The 23,554-nt window shown below is 29.2% G+C and overlaps 1 protein-coding gene across 1 annotated transcript; it reads left to right on the forward strand.

Annotated features, from left to right (window-relative positions):
- Positions 1-1,659: 1,659 nt before the first annotated feature.
- Positions 1,660-18,650, forward strand: LOC142323435 (small ribosomal subunit protein eS1). Its single transcript, XM_075363046.1, has 6 exons — positions 1,660-1,815; positions 7,580-7,683; positions 9,850-10,046; positions 15,079-15,204; positions 17,368-17,529; positions 18,425-18,650. Exons 1-6 carry the CDS (start codon positions 1,754-1,756, stop codon positions 18,563-18,565), a joined length of 792 nt encoding a protein of 263 aa, XP_075219161.1. The 5' UTR covers positions 1,660-1,753; the 3' UTR covers positions 18,566-18,650.
- The last annotated feature ends 4,904 nt before the right edge of the window (positions 18,651-23,554 follow it).

A 23,554-nucleotide genomic window follows, 5' to 3' on the forward strand; every position in this document is an offset into this window, starting at 1 on the left:
CTCAGTGAGGTAACACTTATAGCGGCCAGTGTATTGCTGTGCATATAGGCTGACAGCTGGCTTACCGCCCTATTAACTACCCTGAAAAACTGACAGTGTATGGCATACCATGGTGTACTACCTAACTGTTCCACCCATTCTATCAGTCTACCTCTCTCACACGCAATGTGCACAACTATACACTGCCTGCTATACATATTGTTATTTTACTGAAACATTAGAAATATAGTGGGACTGAATTTACATGATTGTAACTGGCCTCTTTTATAGCCATTCAAACAAATGCTTTATCCTTTTGGGTAAAATAGTCCAGTCAGAATCTCCAGATGAGGACTGTATAAGAGTATCAGAAAATTTAAAAATCAGCCAACATGGGATCTGGAAGGTTCCATGTTTTATTCCCAGTCAGGTATTATTCATACATTACAAATATTTCCACATCATATTTCTATACACAAGCTCTAGCCATATGTGGTGAATTGATCATCTATACAAAGTAAATAAATAATGTAAGACAAACTTGGACACCACAAGTGAAAGTGTAACTCAGCGCTTTTTGAAAAAAATTGCTGAAAAAAATTTTTGAAAAAAATTGGACTACCTGAAACTATGCTCAATTTTTAAATATGATTTAAAATTTAATTCAAGAATTCCATCATGGAACTATTTCTTGAAGGTTGTCATATGCATCTGTGAACAAAATTTATAGATACTAACTGGACAAGTCCATCATTTTGAGCATGATGAAAGAACTTTTCATATGATAGTTTTATTGATGTTATATTTATCAGAGTTAATATGGAAAGTACACACACAAGTGTTCACATAGTCACATAAGTGTTGTCTATGAAGTGTGAGATTATGTTAAGTTCATTGTAATGGTAATTCAGTCATTGTATTGGAATTTTTAGCATCTTACAAGAGATTTTATAGAGTAGAAAGGTGGCACAAAGTTGTGGTACTTAGTACTGCTGAAGATCGGGGTCAAAGAGATTATGAAACAAGTACAAATGAAGCTGACGAGAACTTGACTTGCATAGATTCAACTAATCTTAAGACAAATACATAGTTTTGGGTAAAAACATTACTTTACAGGAAACAGCATCAGGGAAACTGAAGTAAGGATAAAATACCAATAGCCGAACAAAGGTAAATAAACAGGTTCCCATTGATCACTCCACTTAAATAACGCCGTTTTTCCCGTGAGGATGTGGTAGAAGTTATTAAAGACCATTATGGTCGATACTAAAGTAAATAATCCAAAATGGGGGAAAATTAATAAAAATAAACAGAAAGGGAGAATGTCCGTCTGCAGCAATCTCAGTTTTGTGTTGTTTCTATTTATTTATTATTGTTATTTAATTTTTTTTTCATTTTCGACATTTATCATTAAAATATAAAATGTTCAAACTGAGTAATACAGTTATCCTTTCCTCACAATGTAAAATTGGCCCGTTATTTAAAATGTATCATAAATTTTAGTCGGAATGGATGATTACTATGGATGGATTTTTAGAAGACAAATCAAATTTCAGTACTTACTAAATATTCATTTTCAACTATTATTGCTTTTTTCTACTAATTATTTTCATGCGGTATTCGCGGGTAAGAAAAATAATTAATATATTAAGAATTTCAATGTGATAATTAAATAATTTTGTGATATTATGTTGGTATACGCACTTCCTTCGGCTACTTGGACTTCCAATTTTCTTTTCGTTAGTCGTGGTATATGTTAGAAGTCTAGTATAGAATGGCTGTTGGTAAGAATAAAGGTCTTTCGAAGGGTGGCAAAAAAGGTGTTAAAAAGAAGGTGTAAGTATTTACCGTTTGTATTCCTTTATTTGGTAATCTAGTTTTAATGTTATTTGTAATTGATTTAAGTGAAAGCAATGTTGTCACTTAAGCAATTTAGGCTTGTTTCACGTAGCTGGATTAATATTCTTTATCATTTCTCAAGGTATTCCTTACAATGCTAATCATTTCATCTGGTGTCTAATTTTCTTGATATAGATCAAAAAACTTAATCTGGCTTTTACTTAAAATTACGGTTGTTACTACGGAATGTTGTTAGTAAAAGTATTGACCACGTGTTTGCGTTCATCGCGTGGATTTCGTTACATTTTTAATTAATCATTTACTTCGTTCTCGTATTTTTAGCCTTTTATTTTTGAGTTTTTGTTCTTTATTGGTTCCAACATGACTGTTCATATTTAATTGTGCTCTAAGTTACATGTTAAAGGAAATCCCGTAAATGTTAATAAAAATGGGTCAGCTGACATTAACTTTTTTGTTAGTTGATGCTAAAAAAACGTTTTAGGCTTTTAAAAAATATTGATTAATGTCTAATTTTTTGTAATTGAACACTATATGCCAGTTATTTATCATAATTTTTGTTTGTCTTTGGTAATTTATGGCTGATAATTTGTTGAATTAGAGATGACAATGTAAAAACTGGTCAAAACAATTTTAATGATTCTTGATAATTATTTAGTGTGGTATTACACTAGAACACTTAGAATTTTCCAGATAATTATGTTACTTAAACCCCACCGGGTTGGTCTAGTGGCGAACGTGCCTTCCCAAATCAGTTGATTTGGAAGTCAAGAGTTCCAACGTTCAAGTTCTAGTAAAGGTAATTTTATACGGATTTAAATATTAGATTGTGGATACACTTCATTTACACTCATACATATCATCCTTGTTCATCCTCTGAAGTAATACCGTAATGGTAATTCCCAGAGGCTAAACAGAAAAAAAGAAAGAAATAATTATGTCATTTAATCTACAAAAATGAAAATAGGTTATTTTCCTACATTTTACTTTTAAGCCATAATAGTTGCATCAGATGATCTTTGTTGGTGCTCATAACAGGCTAGCGAGGTCTTTAATGACATCATATCGAGCACAATTAGGTCCAGTGTTTATTGGTATCATTCTTTCTAGCACAAGTTTCTTTTTCAAATTCTTTTATAATTTTACCTTCATCTAAAGTGAGAACTGTAGTATATCTTCATTTTTTTTATAACAATCCCTTTTCAAGTTTGTACTCTCAAAACTTGGGAATTGAATAAAGAAGATTGCATTCTCATTTAATGTTTGCCTTTTTTTCTTTATTTCTGTTTCTCTAAACTACTATAATCTTTCCCAGTCATTTTTCAAGTTATTTTAAACAATTGGTGCTTTCTGATTGAAACAAATCATAATTTCACTTTGCATTTTACATATGAAAATGTAACTGGTTCAAATAATTTTTTTTTGTGAAACTTAAATTTGTGGTATATTGTACATTTGACAGTTTATAATCATCTAAATCATTTGGATTGAAAATGTACAAATTTTTTACTTACCAAATACTGTTTTTTATTTCATTTAGATTTTTTTTTGTGTTATCAGGTAACTATTTTTTAATGCAATTAAACAAAATTTTCCTTAAAAATTGTCATTGAGAAACGAGTTTTATTTATAGCCAGGTGAAGTGTGAGACAAATGTAACATCAGTTATTACTGTTCTACTTATTCTTGCAGCATTACAAACTTAAACAAGGCATTGCTCTCATAATTATATTTATCTTATGTGTTGCTCTGATTGTAACATAACTTGAAAAAACATTTTAGATAAATATTTGGTAAATATATTTGGATTGTCTTTTTGTTGGCTCATCATTTTTTAAGGATAATATTTAAACAGTTTAAAAGTAAATATAATATTGATTTTTATTATTTTGTGCTTATGTTGTATGTAATAGATCACCTTTTCAGAAATTTCCTGAAGAATTGTTAATTATGAAGTTTAGTAATTTAATTATAAAGTTAGAATGCTGTTGTTAAATATTATTATAGTGGTTCTTAAGTATTTAGCGAGTTGCACTCATAATCAGTGTTTTTAATAGACTGATTGTTATTTTGATACTCGCAAAAATAATTTTTGAAATTCAGGCTATCTATTCCTTTTCCTTTTTAACACAAAAGGTTAATTTATTATGCTTGAAACATATCTTAATTTAATCTAGTTAATGTGTAACTATTTTCATAGATTTTTGCTTAACATTGCAGGATTTTTGCTTATCTTTTGACAGTAGCACTAGCTAGTTAATTATAGGAGATAATCTGGTTAGGTGTTTTACTATGACAAGAAGTGTTTCCCTGATTTTAGTTTTTCTCTAAAAGTAAGTTTTCTGATCATTGTATGCTTAATATGATTCATTAAAAAGAAAGTTTTGTCTATAATTGTTTTAATAATAAAACATGTTTTCTTTTGTCATTCATCATGTTTAGTTTAGGTGTAGTTTTTCTTGCCTTTTAATTTTAGAAACTTGATGTATGTATTAAAAATTACTGAGTAATAGGGGAAAAAATTGTTTTGTTCCTATACAATTTTTTTTGTTAGAAACTGTTTATTTATCTAACAGAAGATAGATGTTTTAGGCTGCAATACCTATTAAAAGTTCTTAAATTGTATTCGCTTACACTTAATTTTGATACTGTTATGTATTAAAATAATTATTTGAACTAAGAGAATGTTATTTTGACTGATTTACCATGAGCAATTTATATATTTAGTTTGTAGTTATTTTTGGTTTGAAGTTGTGTATTTGGTGATTGGAGTGTGGGTTATGGGTTCATTCTGTTAGTAGAATTTTAAGTAAATAACAAACAAAGAATAACTATTAAAATTAGGTTATTTTTATTCATAACTTGAAAATAATTATGTTACAGTGAGTTATACTCACTGTCAGTTTTAAAAATAGTTCAGGTTTTGTTTTTACCCGTTAAGTAATCTAAAGTAATTCAGATTAATTCTATTCCTTTCCTTTTTAAAAACATTAACGCTTTGCAGTTAAATGCAGCTGTTTTTACAAGATGTAACAACAGAACAAGTTTTGACTACATACTAGAAAGAACACATTCTAGTGATCAAATTGACAATGTTCTATTTTAGCTCTCACTTAATACTATTATGTTTATGTCATACTATTTATTTTAATTTATGGTTGTTAATATTATTGGTTAAAATAGACATTAAGTATATTATTTCACATTTAAGTTAAATTAAAAATAATAAATAAAAATTCAAATCAAACGCAGTTTAGACCTTGAACACGCCTTTCATACAATGGATTACAATACCTAGTATTAAAAAAATGAATAATTAGACTGTTATTGAACAAAAAAACTATTTGAATGGGCTGTTATAAAAAATTACAAGTCAGAAGATTTCATACTTTTTTAGGTGCACCATAGACATAGCTACAGTGAAGTGCTTTTGGGTGTTGGTGAGGCTAAAAACCACTGATCTCTATTTAACTGGATAGGGGATCCTTATGGTGTAAAATACAATTAAGTGTTCAATATTGACGCATATTTCAGCACTAGAATGAGCGGCTGGGAACTAAGTAAAACCATTTTATGCTTGCACGACTATAATTGTGAGGTTAGGGATGTTTATTTTACTCAAGTCAGATAACCAAAAGAACAGTCATTTTTACAATACAAGCAGAAATCTATGGAGAATTGTAGAAAATTTATATAGAAATCAGATATATAGTTGTATAGAACTCGTTCAAAATACAAAATCAGAACAGTTCTACTGCATTGGTTTAAAACTTGATTTTATCCCTAATCTTACACTTACCTTTGCGCATGTACCATTTCATTTTATTTAGTTCTACCATTCATTTAGTGGTGCTAGTTTATGTCTAAAATTTTATCATTTTCGGTACATGGGTTCTCCTATCCAGTTTATAGAAATCTGTGCTAAAAACCCAGTTAGCAGTATCTTTAGCTAACTACTGATTGTACAAATATAACTAGTGCTACTGCTTTTTATTCTGGGAAACTAATTAAAATTTAGGTTTTTTTTTTTTTTACAGAAACTTAACCTAAACTGAATTTAATTGAATTAACTTAAATTTTTGGCTAAATTAAAACAGCATAAAATGGTTGGGTTAGCCAGCTGAGTGTACATACATTGTCAGTTAATACTAGTTTCTTGTCTATTAATTATTTTTATAACCAGTTAATGATGTGAAATTATTCAGATTGTTAACAGAAAAATAAGGAGTTGATAAATTTCAAAGACCGTATGTGATAGTAAATGCAAATTATCAACTAGGTTTTGATTTTGCTAATGCATACTAAGGAAGATGTTATTTTTATTATTTGATATGTTTAAATGTTGTTTATTAAGTGAACTTTTATGAAAAATGCATTATAAGTTTTATTGTGTTTAGTAAGAATTGAATTATATTATTAAACCTGCATTTTTATATTGAAGTGTAAAAAAAATATTGTTTTGCTAATAAATTTTTACATAACATTTTTTATATATATAGAATGAAATTTTTATTACCATTCCCAAAATTTGTATAAAGTAAAATTTTAAAAGCTCCTGTTTACTTTGTTGATCGGATTAAGAAATCACATTTATATTTATTAAATGTTTTGAATGAATTTTAGTAGATTAAATTCCCTTTAAAATAATAAGTGATAATATAAGTGAATAACTGAAGTTGAAAAAAAAACTGGTGATTCAGGGTTGTAGCACGTAGTCATAGAAAGCCTCTATAGACTTAAGCTCAGTAAATAATGTGTGACTTGTAACTCCAAAAAATAGCTATTATTCTAACTACGCATAACCATACTTCCTCATATTTTCTTTTGTTAATCTGTTGTGCCTTGCATGACTGTAATTAAAGCATAAGTAGACTATAGGCTAGCACTGAACAGAGGGTAATTTAATTTTTTGTTAATGATGTCAGAAACTACAATTTCTTTGCTAAAATGAAAAAAAAGTTGAAGTATAGATTATCATTATACAAAATATATGAACATTTGTAAAGTGAAGGAAAATAACATGTATAAATAATGTGTCCTGAACCATCCACTTGAAATTGAAGCTGGATATTAATAACAATATTAGCAACCAAATTAGCAACAATATTAGCAACCAAAGGCTATTAAAGAAGACATAATTAGTAAACAATACTACATTTGTGTTTTTGATTCTCATAAGAGGAAACTGAGATTATTATACAAATTGTTGGAAAAATCAGCAGGTCCATCATATCTTTAAAATAAATTTAAATCCATGTCTGCAGTGCATTCTAATGACTTACATGTTTACACTGCTAGAACATGTTACAAGATTTAATTCTATTATTGGTTGGTCGTATTTGATTCTATTATCTCTAGATTCTTTAAAAAGAATACTTATAGGTTTTGCTGAATAATCATTTTTTTTGCTTTTCTAAATTTATTGTAAATAATGTTAAAGTTATAATGTTTTGTACGTTTAGTATGTATAATTGTGGTTAATAATATTTTGGTTAACAGCAGTATAAAAACTTAGCACATATTACATATAAATGTTTTTGTTAATATTATACACAGTTAATTAGTAAACCTAGTAGTTGGAATGATAATATGAAATATAAAATCATGGTAGTTCATCAAATAAAATTGCTTTTAATAATAATTTATATTGTTTTGTAGGTAAAAAGAATGGACCTGTTTTACTGAATGAATTAAGTTGTATGGTAATATTTATCTGATTATGTTTCCTTCTTTTTTTCAACAGTGTTGATCCATTTACTCGTAAAGATTGGTATGATGTTAAAGCCCCATCAATTTTTGCAACTCGTCAAATAGGCAAGACATTAGTTAACCGCACTCAGGGAACAAGTAAGTAAATTTGTTTTTCTTTATAAGGTGTCTTAACTTTAGCAGTTATAGATGACTTTATGTGAATCGAAGTCACTCCTGAAAACTACATCTGTTTTAATGAATAACAGGATCCCATGGCAGGCTGACTCAGAAAGTGACGAGCGGCTTAGTTTTCCTTGTTTTCTGCGCAGAGCCAAATATGTTTTGTAAAGCAGCATTTTAAATATGCTGAAATTAAGGTTACATTTTGTCCTGCTAGTAACGTGTTCAGCCTGATCCTTACAGTAACTAGCAGTACAGTGAACATAATTACTTTCAGAGAAAACAATTCTGGTAAATGCTTTTTACCTTGGATACTTTATATGTCTTACACTCTAAGCATATTTTAGACCGACAGGTCATGTTCTGTACAAAATTTATTTATACTTCTTTAGAAACTACACATCATATTCTTTTTCTTAACTTTATTTTTGGAGAGTTTATTAACTCTAGTGTTCTGTTAATGAGGTTTTGTATTACTAATAGTAGTAGTAACAATAATAATAAAATGCAATGAGTAATTTACTAAATACATATAATACTACTGCTTAAATAAAAAAATTTAAAAAATGGCACTTCATATTGCATTAAATTGTTAATATACTCCCTGCATAGTAATTTTGTCATGTGCTGCTTGTATTTCTTGTACGTTAGTAAGTTTTCAGTATATTTTTTTGTGATAGAGTTCTTCAAATAAGAAATAAGAATGATAAGGGGTAACTTTTTTCTTTTTAATAACATGTTTAAACACTTAGTGTAAATTTTTTTTATACTTAGTGTGAAAATAAGGCAGTAATGGAAACACTGATAGAAATTAAATGTGTTTTTATGTCATTATGTTTACAAATTTCTTCATTATTGGATGATACTTTATTCATTTAACTATGATTTTAACAGCAACGTATAAATATTGTGTAGTTAATAGAGTAATGTATGTTTTTGTATGTAGGAAGCAGACACATGTATTAAACATTATTGCCAAGCCATACTATTGATTATATCTCCTGGCTGTTGTTTGTTAACCTTTTGATACTGTTAAATGTTTTCTGTACATGTTATGGTAAAGAGTGGTACCTAAAAAAAACAAAATAAGAAAAAAATCATGGTATCCAGTCAGAAAGTATTCTCTATTTCTGTTGCAGAAAAACTGAGACACTATCAATTTAGAAAGGCTTGAATTTTCTTGTGCGTTTTGTGTACAAGAAGTTTCAAGAGAATGACTTTTGTAATTACCTGCACATGTGAAGTAGCCGTTAGTAACTTATTTCTTGTTAAAAATGTCACCAGTAATAATTTAGAAGAAAGTTGCAGTTGTGTTTTATAAAATTACAACTAGACTGAAAAACTGATAATTAGAAACTACTTTGCCTTCAGTAAGTATGAAATCTACCCACACATAGAGTGAATTTAATTTATCATTTTTTCAGTTAGAATCTTTTTCTTAATGACTATCAGTAAATTAAAGATTACAGATTATAGATGTATTATAAGTGTAATCTATTTTAAGTACAAGTTTTAAGTACACACTGAGTCTACCTACCGCTCATCTGAAGAAATGTTAGTGACGTGTAGTGATTGTACTGTAGACTTCTGTTCCCTACATTATAATTTGTTCTCTTCAAAATTTATGTTGCTGTGAGTGCAATTTGAATGTACCCACTTTTAGCTATAAATTTAATTTTATGTTTGTTGGTGTATTAATAAATGTATTTACTGAATTCAGTAACTGGACAATGCTTATCGATTTACAGGCACCATTGTGAATATCGTTAGTGTGGTTGTTTTAAATAACAACTGAAGATGATTAAGAAGGATGTAAAGATATCTCAATTTTGAGTTCAGTTCAGCTATTGAATGTGATAGTTCATTTATTTATCAGTGCATGTAGGTGTAATTTGCAAGGGCTGACTTTTTCTAAAAATATTTGTTACCCTACGTTTCAGATGATAACCTTTTAATTAATATGATAGTTTAATTAAATATTCAACTTTTATGTTTATTAAAGGGTTGTGTTTAAACCATGAAAGTGACCAATAGTTGCCCTTTACAAAAAATATCACCTTGTTGATTTGTTTTGTACAATAGCGGTTTTACAGTAATTATATACCATTATTTTAAAAGATAATAAATGTTTATTTATTTCAGAAATTGCTTCTGATGGTTTGAAAAGCAGAGTATTCGAAGTATCACTGGCTGATTTACAAAATGATAATGATGCTGAACGTTCATTCCGTAAGTTTCGTTTAATTGCTGAGGAAGTTCAGGGCCGAAATGTCCTAACAAATTTCCATGGCATGGATCTTACGACTGACAAACTCAGAAGCATGGTCAAAAAATGGCAGGTAAAGTACAGAATTGAGTTGTAATTAGTCTTGAGTGAATATGTAATTTCATTTGCTAATATGAATCGTAATTTATGTTTGTTTTTAATTGAATTTTTATGTTAACCAGGCTGAAAATTTTTTTCTTGTCAGTCTGTTTAATAATTAATTTGATTGTTTATATAGTTAACATTTTTTACTTTCAAGAAAGGATTAAGAATTTCTTTCAGAATTTATAATTATCATATATTGAGATAAACTTATCTCTTTTACTGACATACAAAAAAATCATTTAAAAAATAATTTGTAAACTTATCTGTTCAGTTAAATTAGTGTTTTCAATTAATGACATTAGCGTTGATTTCACTTCTTCTGAAATTTATAATGAAATTCATTTTATTTATTCTTTAAAAAAGAATAAAATTGCTGTCACTTTTAAAAAATTGAATGTAGTGGTGAATTGACACATTTACTAGAATATTACATGCTGCTCTTCCATTTCTTACTGTGCGACTGATCTTCGCAAAAGCAAAGATTATTTGTTAAGTTGGCCATATAAACTGCTTGAGCTAAAACTTGCATAAAATAATGATTTTTTAAAAAAATTGATTTAAACAAATATTGAAATAGTTTTTTTTTAAAGTAAAGTACTTTTTTAAAAATTGAACATGGACTAAAATAGTCATTCAGGGCTTGGTTCAACATTTAGTAATCTACTGTTGTACTAGTTATCTTTAACTGAAAATATTACTTATATTTTAATGGTCAGTTTCAGGAAATCTGGTCTTCACCTATTATTTAAAAAGATTAAGTTCATGTAGTTGTAAAATAACCTGTTTAATGTCTCTGCTGTGAAAAAATAGGTGTTAGTTGTATGAGACTGACAGGTGGGAATAAAGTTTAAAGCATACCAGGAATGACCATATAATTAAAAAAAAAAATTTTTTTATTTTATGCACATTTACAATGTATGTATCGCCACTGTTAGTTTTGAATTAGAAGTAGTGTTGATTTGGAATGGCTGTTTCATTAATGCTTGTCTAGCAACACCAACGATATTTTTTATTTCTCGTTGAGTTCATAAACATTCTATCAACTAACAGTATAACTTACGAGTTGAATAGGAAAATGTCTTTTTTTAGCAAAAAGTGTTAATGCTATTGTCTTTTTATATAATTGATTGATTTGGTATTAAACTTAATTGAATACTAATTTAATGATTACTTTTAATAAGTTGGAATTTGGCTGTTACGTTAATTTTGAATGTTTCACACATGTATCATTTTAATGTAGGGTAGTTAAGAGTTTATTAATCAATACTTTTATATTAATTGATGGTAAATTTCTTTTTATTAACAGCTTTTTGTTAATGACAAATTTTAATTATTATTTTATGCAAGTTTATTAATGCTATGAATTCACTGAAGGAGGAGAGCCTGTGTCTAGTGTATGCTAATTTGACTATTTCATAAGATTTGAATGTTATAAAAATAATAAACTTACAAGAACATGTTTTGTATTCATTATTCAGGTTAATTTTTTTGCAGGATGTTTAAACTTCTGAATGAGTTTAGCGATTATCATAAAAATGATGTAGGAAAAATAAAGGTGTTTTGAATTGCCCTAGAAGTTAAGTTATATTTAATATAATTGCTGTGTAACTTACAAATAGGACAAGATATTTTCAAGCGTGTAAACAAAGTGAAATTTGAAACAATTGTGTATGTGAATTAAATTATATCACTTAAAAAATAAATGTGTAGTGTGATTTTTTACACAGTCCAAATGTTGCAAATTGTAATCTAATCGCTTGTAGTGGCAATGTAACATCAGTCTTGGGCTCTGCTCTACTATTACTGCTAGTAATATTGTATGAACTTTGCTGTTCTCTGCTGTCAACATAAGCACATATTAAAACATGAACCTTTAAATATATAAAATAATGTACGGGTTAGGCAATATTTATTATTAAAAATTTGCAGTGGTAAATATTTAATATTTACAAAGTTAGTAATTATTAGTTTTTCATAAAAACATTTTATTAGAATGTAAAAAACAAAATATAAGACTAACTTTTAATGAATTGTATTTGTTTACTTTATATCATAGAAAGAATTATAATTATGTTAACTGGTATAAGAAGATATTAAACTTTTGTTTATATTTCCAAACAGTTTTGAGTCTGCAAAATACAAGTAGTCTTAGGTTAACTTTTTATAAAATTTTCACTCTTGTCTCAATCTAGACACTTTCATAACTACTGAACTGTTTTTAACTTTCAAGTTCTCTGTACCCTGTAAAGAACTGAGCAGTCTTCCAAAATAAAATTTAAAAAAGTAAGTTATTGATTACCATGTTAAACTGTTCCTCCTTTACTTGTTGACAAAAAATCCTGTTAAGGATAGTTGTAACACACTTTTTTTTAAATTACTTTCAGAGCCGAATTCTATTTTTATCACAAAATAGAAACTTTGAAAATACCTTGAAACTTGCTTTTATCAAAAGAAAGCCTGGAGAAGTGGTTTAAAAGTTCAGCTATCATGTGTTGGAATTTCTAGTGTAACGATTATTTCCTTTTGATCAGATCTCTTTACCTTGCTCTGGATGGGTTATAAATATTCTCTTAGTTATAGCTTATTAACTATCAATAATTTAACAATGTGAGTTTCAAGTTCTTGTTCTTCTAATCAGCATTTCGTTTCAATCCATATTTAGTTTTAGTCTTAGGGGTTAATCAAAATAATTGTTTGCTTTTTTAGAGGACCTTTTTATAATGGATTTATTTTTAACCTTTTCCCATCACCATGACCCGCGGTTGATCAGCGCTCCGCGAAAATATGTTGGTATGACTGCCTCTCTTCATTGTCTTAGCTACCCACTTGTGAAAAAATGTCAAAAAATTACAGCATATTAAAGAGATTTAACAGATTTTGACAAAAAAAAACCGTTACGATTGGATATTTTTTATGCCTGTAACAACAAAAAATTGAAACAGTACAAAAATTACGATAATTTAATTGCAGATTTTTTTTTGCGCATTTCTACCACGTTTAGTGTAAAGTTTTTTTTTTTTTGCTTTGTGTTGATGAAACATAGTTTGCTGATTTTAAAAATAATACTTTCAAGCAAATCGGTTGAAAATTGGGCAAAATATGATGAAAAACCCGTGTCATAAATCACAGATTAGTAACATATGTTAGTATAAGTGAACGTAGATTCAGAAAACTACGTTTTATAAAAATTCCCACCACTCAAAAGGCTATTCAGATTGATAAAAAACCATTTTTACTGTATACTGTTATTCATTACGAATCGATATGTGTTACATGTTTACCAATATCGTTTGTCTGAAAAGATACTTATAGACCTCAAGTAAAAGTGACGTATTTATGACCACAAATTCCTTCTTTTTTTTTGTTTGCCATATATCATAATTTATTATGTGTTTCAATACATCGATATGTTGCTAGTAAGATAAGCTATTTTTGTAAATAATAAAGAAATCCGTAATCATCATAGCAATTATAATACACAAGTCACACACACAAACACATTTCTGAGAAAAAAATGGTCATATTCTTTCTAGTCTAAATAAAAAATTTTACGTCGTATAAACGCCATTCAAATTGTGTAATAAAACTGATTCCTTTGTGAATACAAAACAAAATAACAGACTTAGATGCCATATAAAATGATTTTGTAACACTGTTTTAAAACTGACGCCGTACATAGCCAGTTCAGTGGCTACATGATCTGAAAAGGTTAAGGTAAACATTTGCTAAGTTTCGAGCTTTTCCAGTCCCTATTCTTATTCTTTCCAATTAGTTTAACCTTTGGGATTACTAACAAAATAATATTTTATTTTTCCTAGACATCCCTCTTGCAAATTACTCTTCAAATTCAGCTTTCTATTCATCTGGAAAGTAAAACAAATCATGATGAATGCATCCGTGAGGGTTTTTTATAATCATCTTAGGCTCTAGGATAAAGAAAATTAATTCACAGATGTAATTTATTTTGTAATAAACAAACATACCTTCCATGTTTCAGTTTTCTAGCCCTTCAGTATAAACCCCTTTTCAATTCCCTTAGTGGATCTTTATCTTCACTTTTCATATCCCCTTCAGAAAAGTGACAAATTTCAGACTAATGTCCAGGTTGAGAATCTGTGATGGGCGAGTTAATGAGGGTTGTTCCATAATAATTTTTACCATTTTTTGAGTAAAAAAAAAAAATCTATTGATCTATTGTAGTTCTAGTCTTCTCCCTGATAAACATTACCAGTTTTCAAATTATTCAGTATTAGTCTCTGTAGGTCTTTCAACCACCATATTAAATTAAACCCTTTAGGGATTAAGATAATTTTTTTACTGTTCCTCGATAGCCCCTTACACTCCAATAATTACACCAAAATCAGCTTTCTTTCTCTCTGGGAAATTAGACAATTAATGATGAACAAATTAGTAACAGCTTTTGCATTTATATATGCTTATATAATACAATTTACATTCAGTCACATTAAAATGAATGGGAAAAGGTTCAAGAGTGTGTTACACAACAAAAATTAATTGCTATCATAAGTGAATTCAGAGTTTCCAAGTTGTGATGCACTGTAACTAACATGTTTTAAATCGTACTTCCTTCTCAAACTTGATAATATTCAGTTGGTGAATAATGAACTCTCTCATATCTATATCATATATTAAATTTAGTTTAGTGAATTTCAGAAGTTTATTAAATATTAAAGCTATTAAATGTTTGTAACTTAACAATAAAACTAATTTTATTACTTTAAATATGTGCAGAAATTAAATACTTCATGTCATATAAAATTTGTGTAGCCCCTGACCTCAGAATTTGTACCTGATTAAATATTGAGAAAATGTAAACTTATTTATGATACAAATGGATAATGTTTTAAACAGAAATAAACTATAAAATGTCTTTGTGATAAAAAAAGGTAAAAATATTGGCACTAACACACTTGAATATATGCTTAATATTGTTTTGTGTAATAACTAATTTTTTCCCCTTTTTTTGTTGTAAATTTTAGACACTAATAGAAGCTAATGTTGATGTAAGAACTACTGATAACTACTTATTAAGAGTTTTCTGCATTGGTTTCACTAATAAAGATCAGATATCTCAGCGTAAAACCTGTTATGCACAACACACTCAGGTAATTTAGAATAATTATCTGTCTTTGTATTATCCTGATAAGAATTGTTTTACCAAACTTTTAAATGTAATTTAAAATTTTAATTGTTTTATTTTAAGTGGTCTTGTCGTCTGGTACAGCTTCCAGTAAATCCCAACATATTGTGCTGTTGTATCAGGCACAATAAGGTGCTGTTTGAAAACTAATATTGTGATTTTTTTTGTTGGTATTTATCCTTGCTTCACACCCTTAAATTTCTTTCTTCCCAAAGTGTTCAGAACCATCAGTTTCTTAAGGGATACTGTTTATAATCTTATACAGGCCTACTTTAAAGCAATTTTACTTTTCTAAATCTTATTATTAATAAAATAAATTTTAAGAGCCTGAGGATTAAAAAAATATATTTTTCACTCCTTTAATTTGTAGAAAAATGTAAAATTGGTAATTAGCACTATTTATTTGGTTAGATTATGATGGGTATATGTAGTAGAAAAGTGGAAAATGATTAATATGGAATTGTGAGGATTAATTATTTTTGAGTGGAAAATAAAGGAGAGAATAAATTGCAAAATAAAATTTTGGAGACTGTGAAAAGATACTGTTAATGAACTACTGTAAAATAAAAATGTGATACCATGTACCGTGAATAAAGAAGTTAATTTTTCTAATCTGTGTGGTAACCATTATTATATTTGTTGCATACATTCTTAAAAATGGTATATTTTTGTTTCTGGGTTAATATTGTTGGTCTTATGATGAATGTTTCTTAAATGTGCATAACTACTATTTTATTTTTAATCGATTGTTCTAATTTATGAATATCTAACATTCACCTTTCCAAATTAAGAAGTAAATATTGATAACCAATACTCTACAACAGAAATGATAGTAGTGTCAAATGAAATCTACTATCACACTCTTTTCAGTTCAGAGTTTACAGTTGTTTACTCACAGTCACAATGTTGTTGTCTGTTAGTAATAGTTATATTTTGTTGACAATTTCTTGAGTATACTCAATTTTTTGAGTAGCTGAATTGTTTAGAAGATTGGTATTAGGTGATAACATTTGAGAAAGTTTCGATTTTTTCTTTTTCTATAGGTCATTAATTTTCTTAACTAGAAGAGATTCTCATATTATTAAAGTTGCCTTCAATTTTTGTAATTATGAGATTCCATGATTTTTGTAACAAGTTAGAAGCATTCAGAACATTCTCTTTACTTAGTTTTGTTCAGCAATTGAAAAAGTAAATGAATGTTTGCATCAAGTAAAGTTTTATATTTGAGAAGTATCCTGTACATGTAATGTGAGAAGAGTAGTTTCTTGTAAACAGCTTGGTAGCAAAAGTGGTTTGTATTTTATCAGGTACAGACTATGTGCAGTACTCTTTTTTTCTGGTAGGAAGGGTGTATTTTTTTATATACAATTTAAAACCTTATTGTACGCATGCATGGATTTATTTATTCTGCTATCTAAGCTGACCCTCATGAAAATTGTTATAATGTAGATATTTTTTGTTAATCGATTTGCAACTGGTTATTAATTGTGCAAACTGTGCCTTGTAGAAGAACCCACATTGGTGAAGATCTGAGCAGTACTTTAACTGAAATTTTGCTTATCCATCCTCTTTTAAATATTTTGCTGCTTATTTAACACTGTATTTCTGTGAGTTAGTGCAACTTTTCAATAAGCCGAACTAGGAAAGTGATCAAATCATTTTTAATTCTAGCTCCTTCACTTAAAATGAAAAAGGTAATGTTAAAATCCAATACAAGGGGTGAAGAACAGTTCAAATGTTTTTACTCCAAATCTGGATCTAGTGTGACTGTTAACAGCATTCCAGTTGTACACATCTTCCTGTAACAGTTTTTTTCATGAGGATACTGCTATGATATGTTCCAATAATAAATCAGTCTGTAACAGATTGTAAAAGTTTACAGTTTTTTCCATATTTAGTGTAGTCAAAGTTTTTAATTTTCCCTTAGGGTTTTCTTTTTGTGAAACGTTTCTTTGATCTACATAATGCCTAATAAATTGTCAATGTTTTTGAATACCTTTTTGTCGTTTTTATTGCTCTAATTTGGTTGTACCTTAAAAAAACAAATTTTTAATTTTATAATTACTTAAGTGGTGTATTATTCTTATTGTCTGCATGCATTATTTTATGTTTCAATTGCTGTTGATAGGTGCGTGCTATTCGGAAGAAGATGGTAGACCTAATAACATCTAATATCAACTCGTCTGACCTTAAGGAAGTTGTGAACAAGTTGCTTCCAGATTCTATAGCAAAGGACATAGAAAAAGCATGCCAAGGAATTTATCCACTTCATGATGTTTATATCAGAAAGGTACTCATTTTAATCATGTGTTGGAAAATATACAGTAGGGCTATGTACTGACTTAAAAAATGCCAGTAAAAATTATATGTGGGTATTGTAGTCCGGTTTACTATAGTACAGTCTGAAAGGGCTGATTGTTGGGTAGTGATTTAATATGATGCATGGCAGAAGGAAATAAAACCTGAAATTATCAGTTGCTCATATATCATCATAACATTTAAAGCCTTGGTTTTGCTTGACAGATTTATAAATACAGAACAATTAAATAGCAGAAAGATTGTTGTAGGAGTGAGTGGTACACTGTGCTAGCTGAAAGAGAATGTATTATAGTTCAGTTTTGTGAACTCTACTGTTTAAAACTATTTCTAAATAGGTTTAGAATTATCTATTGCATGAAATAATTTTCAATAGTTCCTGAAGTGTGTAATATCAGATGATCTTACACACTTCGAATTGTGCAGAATAGAAATAATTTTTTTAAGAGGTGCTAATTAAAATAATTTTTCCTAAGCCCTGTACAGACTGAACGATTGCTGACAAGTGTCTGGGTGATGTTTCCTGGCAACATTTTCATGTATCTGAATAGAAAGAAATGGCTTGTGTTGCTTGCAGTTCAAAATCAAATGATATTGCTTGTATCTGTATCTTATCTCAAATAGAAAACATCAGTTGATTTGGATCAGTTGATAAACAGACATAAGAAAAATTGTTCTTCAGGCCTCATTGTGTGCCTGTTTTAAAATTAAATAATTCATGTTTAAGCAATGAATATATCCTGATTACTTATTACTGTTCACATTATATAAACATATCCCTACAATAGTATAAACTAAATACATACACAAAATGAAGTAAGTTTCTGATGTAATGTGTAGTTATTTGATTTTCATTTGATTGGTTTCAGGTCAAGGTTTTAAAAAAGCCTAAATTAGAATTAAGCAAATTGCTAGAACTACATGGAGATGGAAAGGGCAGTTCTGAAGAGACTGGTGCTAAAATTGACCGTTCAGAGGGATATGAGCCACCGGTGCAAGAACAAGTTTAATTCAGGACAAATGTTATGATTATTGCAATACTTGCTTAAATTTGAATCAATTCATAACAGATTAAAGATTGTTTTATTTATATTATTATTTTTTTTTTTTTTTCAAATGACGAAACATCACATCTTTTTAATAGCCCAAAGCTGTTTCCTTGTGCTGCTCTGGTTTAAGCAGGTGAGGAACTCATCTTGTAAAGTTTTCTACTGTTATTTTGTGTAGAAAATTTCTTCAACATTCCGAACAATAATTCCTTACCTTCTTCCACAGTTAATGAGTTTGACAAAAAATAAAGTTTGAATCTTAAATATGAATTACTATTTTGTTAAAACGTTGCATTTGATGAATCCACATAATAGATATAAAAAAAATTATTTGAACAACTTTCTCCTGAATCATTAAATTCTATGGAATCAATCCATTGTTATAAGACCAAATTAGTCATCGAGCCGAAATAGCTTCAGCTATCTTTCAAGCTAGTTGCTTGTAGTAAGTGTACTCACACTTGCTTTTGAAATTGATAAATTTTATATCACTTTAAATCATGAATTTTAAATAGTCATGAGTTAAAATACATTATATTGCCTTTAATGTATGCGTCATATTGCATTTATCTATGTCCTGTTTAGAATTTAAAGAACAAATGTTTGTTTTTCCTTTTTGTTCTTGCCTTAGTGGCCAGATAATTTTACCATTTAGATTACAGATTTTTATTTACCTCTGATTTTTCTGTTCTGTAAAGTCATACATAACCAATATACACTTCTTTAACAAAGTTGTTCCAGTCTTATCATTATCCACCGACCTCCATATTAATGTACAATCGGCTTTATTGATTTCAGTTAATATGTTAAAAAAGAGTGTAGGAGTGAACAACTGTCATGAAAGTAGTTTGTAATTTTCAAGCCATATTTATACATTAACAGTTATGACTTTTTTTTTTTCACATTTCATGTTTCATTTAAAATCAGTAATCATTCCTGCATTTCTTTAAGTCTATAGAATTTTCTGATCTTCCTTATTACTAGGAAGACCTAAGTATTGTTGAGTATTGGGGGAGGAGCAAGAAACAATCTACTAGCAGATTCATGGTAAATAGACAAAAGATTTTTGAATGCAACAAGAAAAGACTACATCAGTATTATGTTATTGTCTATTGAAATTTGTTATGCTGAGGAATATGAAAATCAGTTTTTTTTTAATATATGCTGTTATAAGTTATTAAAATTTGTGAATTACATAAGTAATTTAATTATAATTATTTAAACAGTGTTATTGATCTAACAGCTTAAATTCATTAATAACACAATATATTGCTAAGAAAAATTTAATGAAAAAAATTAAAATTTTGTAGAAGATTTTCAACTCCATAAACACTGCCAAATCACTAAATTTTTCCCAATTTTCAGTTTTCTTAATTATTTCATCCTTTTCAACTAAAGTTAACTTATTATATTTTCTTTTTTCAGACTGTCATTTTCACTTAAAACTTAGTAACAAATGTTGACTGGTAACATTCTTCGTCACACAACACAAAAACAAGAAGGTTGATATATTATAACACATAAATTATAACACTGTTTAGTTTAGCCGACTACAAGTACGGTGAACAAAGAGGAAATGACTGAGGGTATTGTTGGTTGCAAACATAATTACAACTGACTGGCAATTCCACCTATTCAAAGTAGCATTTAGGCAATGTCATGATAATTATCACCTTTAAACTAATAAAATGCTGTTGCTATAGATACCATAGCGGCGAAAGTAAGCAAACCTCTGGCTCTGGTTGTATATAATACCTTCTCTCATCCAGACATTTTGGAACATATGAAACGAACATTTTCTTGCATTGGTGAACTACCAGTGTGTCAGATCACAGAGACTTTATTGTATTTATTTTGCCAACTTTATTTTCTTAATAAAAATATCTTCAAACAAGAAAATTCACTATATCAGTTACAATATGGTACAGCTAAACCGTGGAAAAAGGTAGTTCACCACGATGAATGTGATTCATTAACAAGTCGCACATGTCTTTGTAAGAACAGGTGACATGTCAACTAGTCATATAAGTTTTTATAAATGTACTGATCAGACTTAGTGAGTACACTTGTTTTCTTGCACCACACTGAACGTGCTAATATAATTTCTGAAGATGTTTTACTTGGCTGTCCCCTGGGGTTGTTGATATACAAACTCATGGTGATAAGTTATGCTTTGTATAAGTAATTAAGATATATGTGTAAAAATTAAGAATATGAAGTTAAAGAGGAGAATTTTTTTTGATAATAGAGAATTGTTCTTTGTAAACAATAAATTTTAAGTAAAACGCAACTAAAACGAAGCTTTTTTCATGAGTTGATGGATGAGTTAAAACATTTTTATGGGTACTACTGTAGTTAAATAAAGCATAACTTTTTTAAAACTGGTTACACATAACATTCCAAAGGGGATGAAGCTGTGAATGTCATGTTTACTTAAAAACATTTTGTTGTAACAAAAATGTTTTGCCTGACCCAGATCCCCTTCTGTTTTGGTTTTTCATTATAATCTCTTATTTTCACTTTTTTCATTTATGTGATGAGTTAATGCTTTACTTTCTGAATATTTTTGTTAAGTTAATCATTCACTAATGAAGAAGAGTTTTAACATCTTTGTGTGTTACCTAAATAAAAATAGAACAGCTATCTATACAAAAAAACCAATTCCAGAACTACTTAGAACAGTATAATATTAAAGTTTTTTATGTTTAGTTTTTTCAAATGATAGTTTTCTATTAAATACTTAATACTGCTGATCGTGTTAGCCCGACATCAACCTGGGACAACTGTAATGGAATCTCAGAACTAAACTGATATTATGATGACTAGTTTTGTACCATATTAAAAAAGAAGTGGGGTCAGAACTGTTTTTTCCAGAAAAGACAGTAGAATTTTATTATAAATAGTTTAATAGGTCGCATCCTGTTAGCAGAATATATTAATTTATTAAATTTAATTATTTTTCCTTTATGCTATTTATTTTTTCAATAGCCATCACTGCTTGCTCAATGAAGTATACAGAGTATACTTTACTCTGTGGAGTGTTTCCACTGGGATCTCTGCTTCTACAGGATGGGTTTTTTGTTGTAATAAATTGATGTGTAAATAAAATTACAAATCTATTTTGATGATGGATAGCCGACATTTATTTATTGATCATTACCAAGGTACAGAATAAGATACAATATGTATTGTATAGTGTATGATCCTGTTTACAATTTGTGTAACTGCCACGTATGATATTATATTTGATGTGAATTATGTTCATGGGCGCTGTATTCACCAGTTTTTCGGATGTGTGCTCTACATTCGGCTCCCATCAGTTTTCAGTTTGAAGCCAAGCAGAGAACCTACACTGTGTTCATTGGTTGTGTCCACCCAAACGGTAGATTTTAATTCCAACTGTAAGGTGTTTTTGTGGATTTTAACGAAAAATCTGCCTACCTCTCAGTTTGATCTAAATATAATCCGCTATATTTACCAACTTGTAACATTTGGTGGGTAACACTATGTTGTTTTTTCTTTAAATTAATATTTTTGTCTCCTTGCATTTCAACCTCTTTGGATAACGCAAACACACCTGTTGTTTACACCTTTGATGTTCAGTATGCTGTTGCTCGTCATCATGTACTGCAAACTCAGTTCCCATTGACCTGGTGACAGTTGTAATTCTGGAAAGAATTGGTGGGTGATTTTCAAACTGACCGCTGAAAGATAAAGAGATTGACATAGCTTCTTACAATTAGAAAAAATAGACAAGTTCGATATTCTATTCAAATTTCATCTTTTATCATCTTGCACAACACTAAACACAAGTGACCGCACACCACACTGTTATTGGTCCGATTATAATTGAATTTTTTTATCGCTGTTGGCACCAAGACATTTTATCAGTTCATTTGGCGGCGGCATGTTTCTGATGATCAACTAAATAATTGACTTTATCATCATGTTACCTATAGTAGACCCAGTGTGTGCCCGATCCTTTGGAAATATCCAACTTCACTACACCTGCATCATTTTTCCACAACTTTTTTTTTTTTGGCAACATGACTCATGAAAAAACCTCTGAAGTGAGGGATAGAAGTGAAGGGGGGAGAGTTCTTTAGCGTACTCTTAACAGTTTGTAATCGTACAGGGGTCATATTGGTATGGAATTATGATTTTTTTTTATTTGAGCAACCGCTAGTGTGTTTCAGTTTTAAATGGCTGCCGTTCCTTAGATAATCTTTTGTCAGATTTCTTTTTTGTAGTAGCTTTTTTCTTAAAATCTCCCAACTTTGTTTGACTTTAGTTTCATTGCGTTAAGTTACCGCCCAAGCGGCGCTTTTTCTCTTGCACCTGAATCTGAAGCTGTAATGCGGTTCCAAGCCCTTTCAGCAAACTCTTTATCAGCCTGAACTCTTACTGATGAATTTATATTTTGTGTATGCTATATTGTGCAGTTTACAGGCTTTGTCTAACTTATTAATGCCGGGGTCACCTCTTTTCAATCTTTGCTCAAGCTTGGTGCTTGGACCGCAGTACTGGTAGCCTGGTAAACAAGTCTCTACTGGCAAATAATCAACTGCTGTTTAAAACAGTGCTTGTTACCTTGGCCAATGAAGATATAATTCTGCGATCTGTTTTTATGTTCATGTTCTTCACTTTCACCTTTCTCATCTCTTAATATACAACATTGATAAAAACAACAATAGCTTATAGGGTCGTCTTACTGTATTCCTTTATTTGTAATCGCCTTTGCTTTTTCCTTATTGATGTCATGGTCTCTGATCGCTTCGCGATAGATGTGACTTGACCTCATTCATGAAATCTTTTATTTTCCAGCTCCTCTAATCTGTGATTGAGTGCTAGTTGAAGACCTACTTTGTCAAATCGTGCGTTTAGTGTTTTCCCGTATTCTGCAAGTGCAAATTGTACAAATCTGCAATTGACGGCATCGTCCTGTTTATT

This window comes from Lycorma delicatula, chromosome 4, assembly GCF_047948215.1.
Source record: "Lycorma delicatula isolate Av1 chromosome 4, ASM4794821v1, whole genome shotgun sequence".
NCBI lineage: Eukaryota > Metazoa > Arthropoda > Insecta > Hemiptera > Fulgoridae > Lycorma > Lycorma delicatula.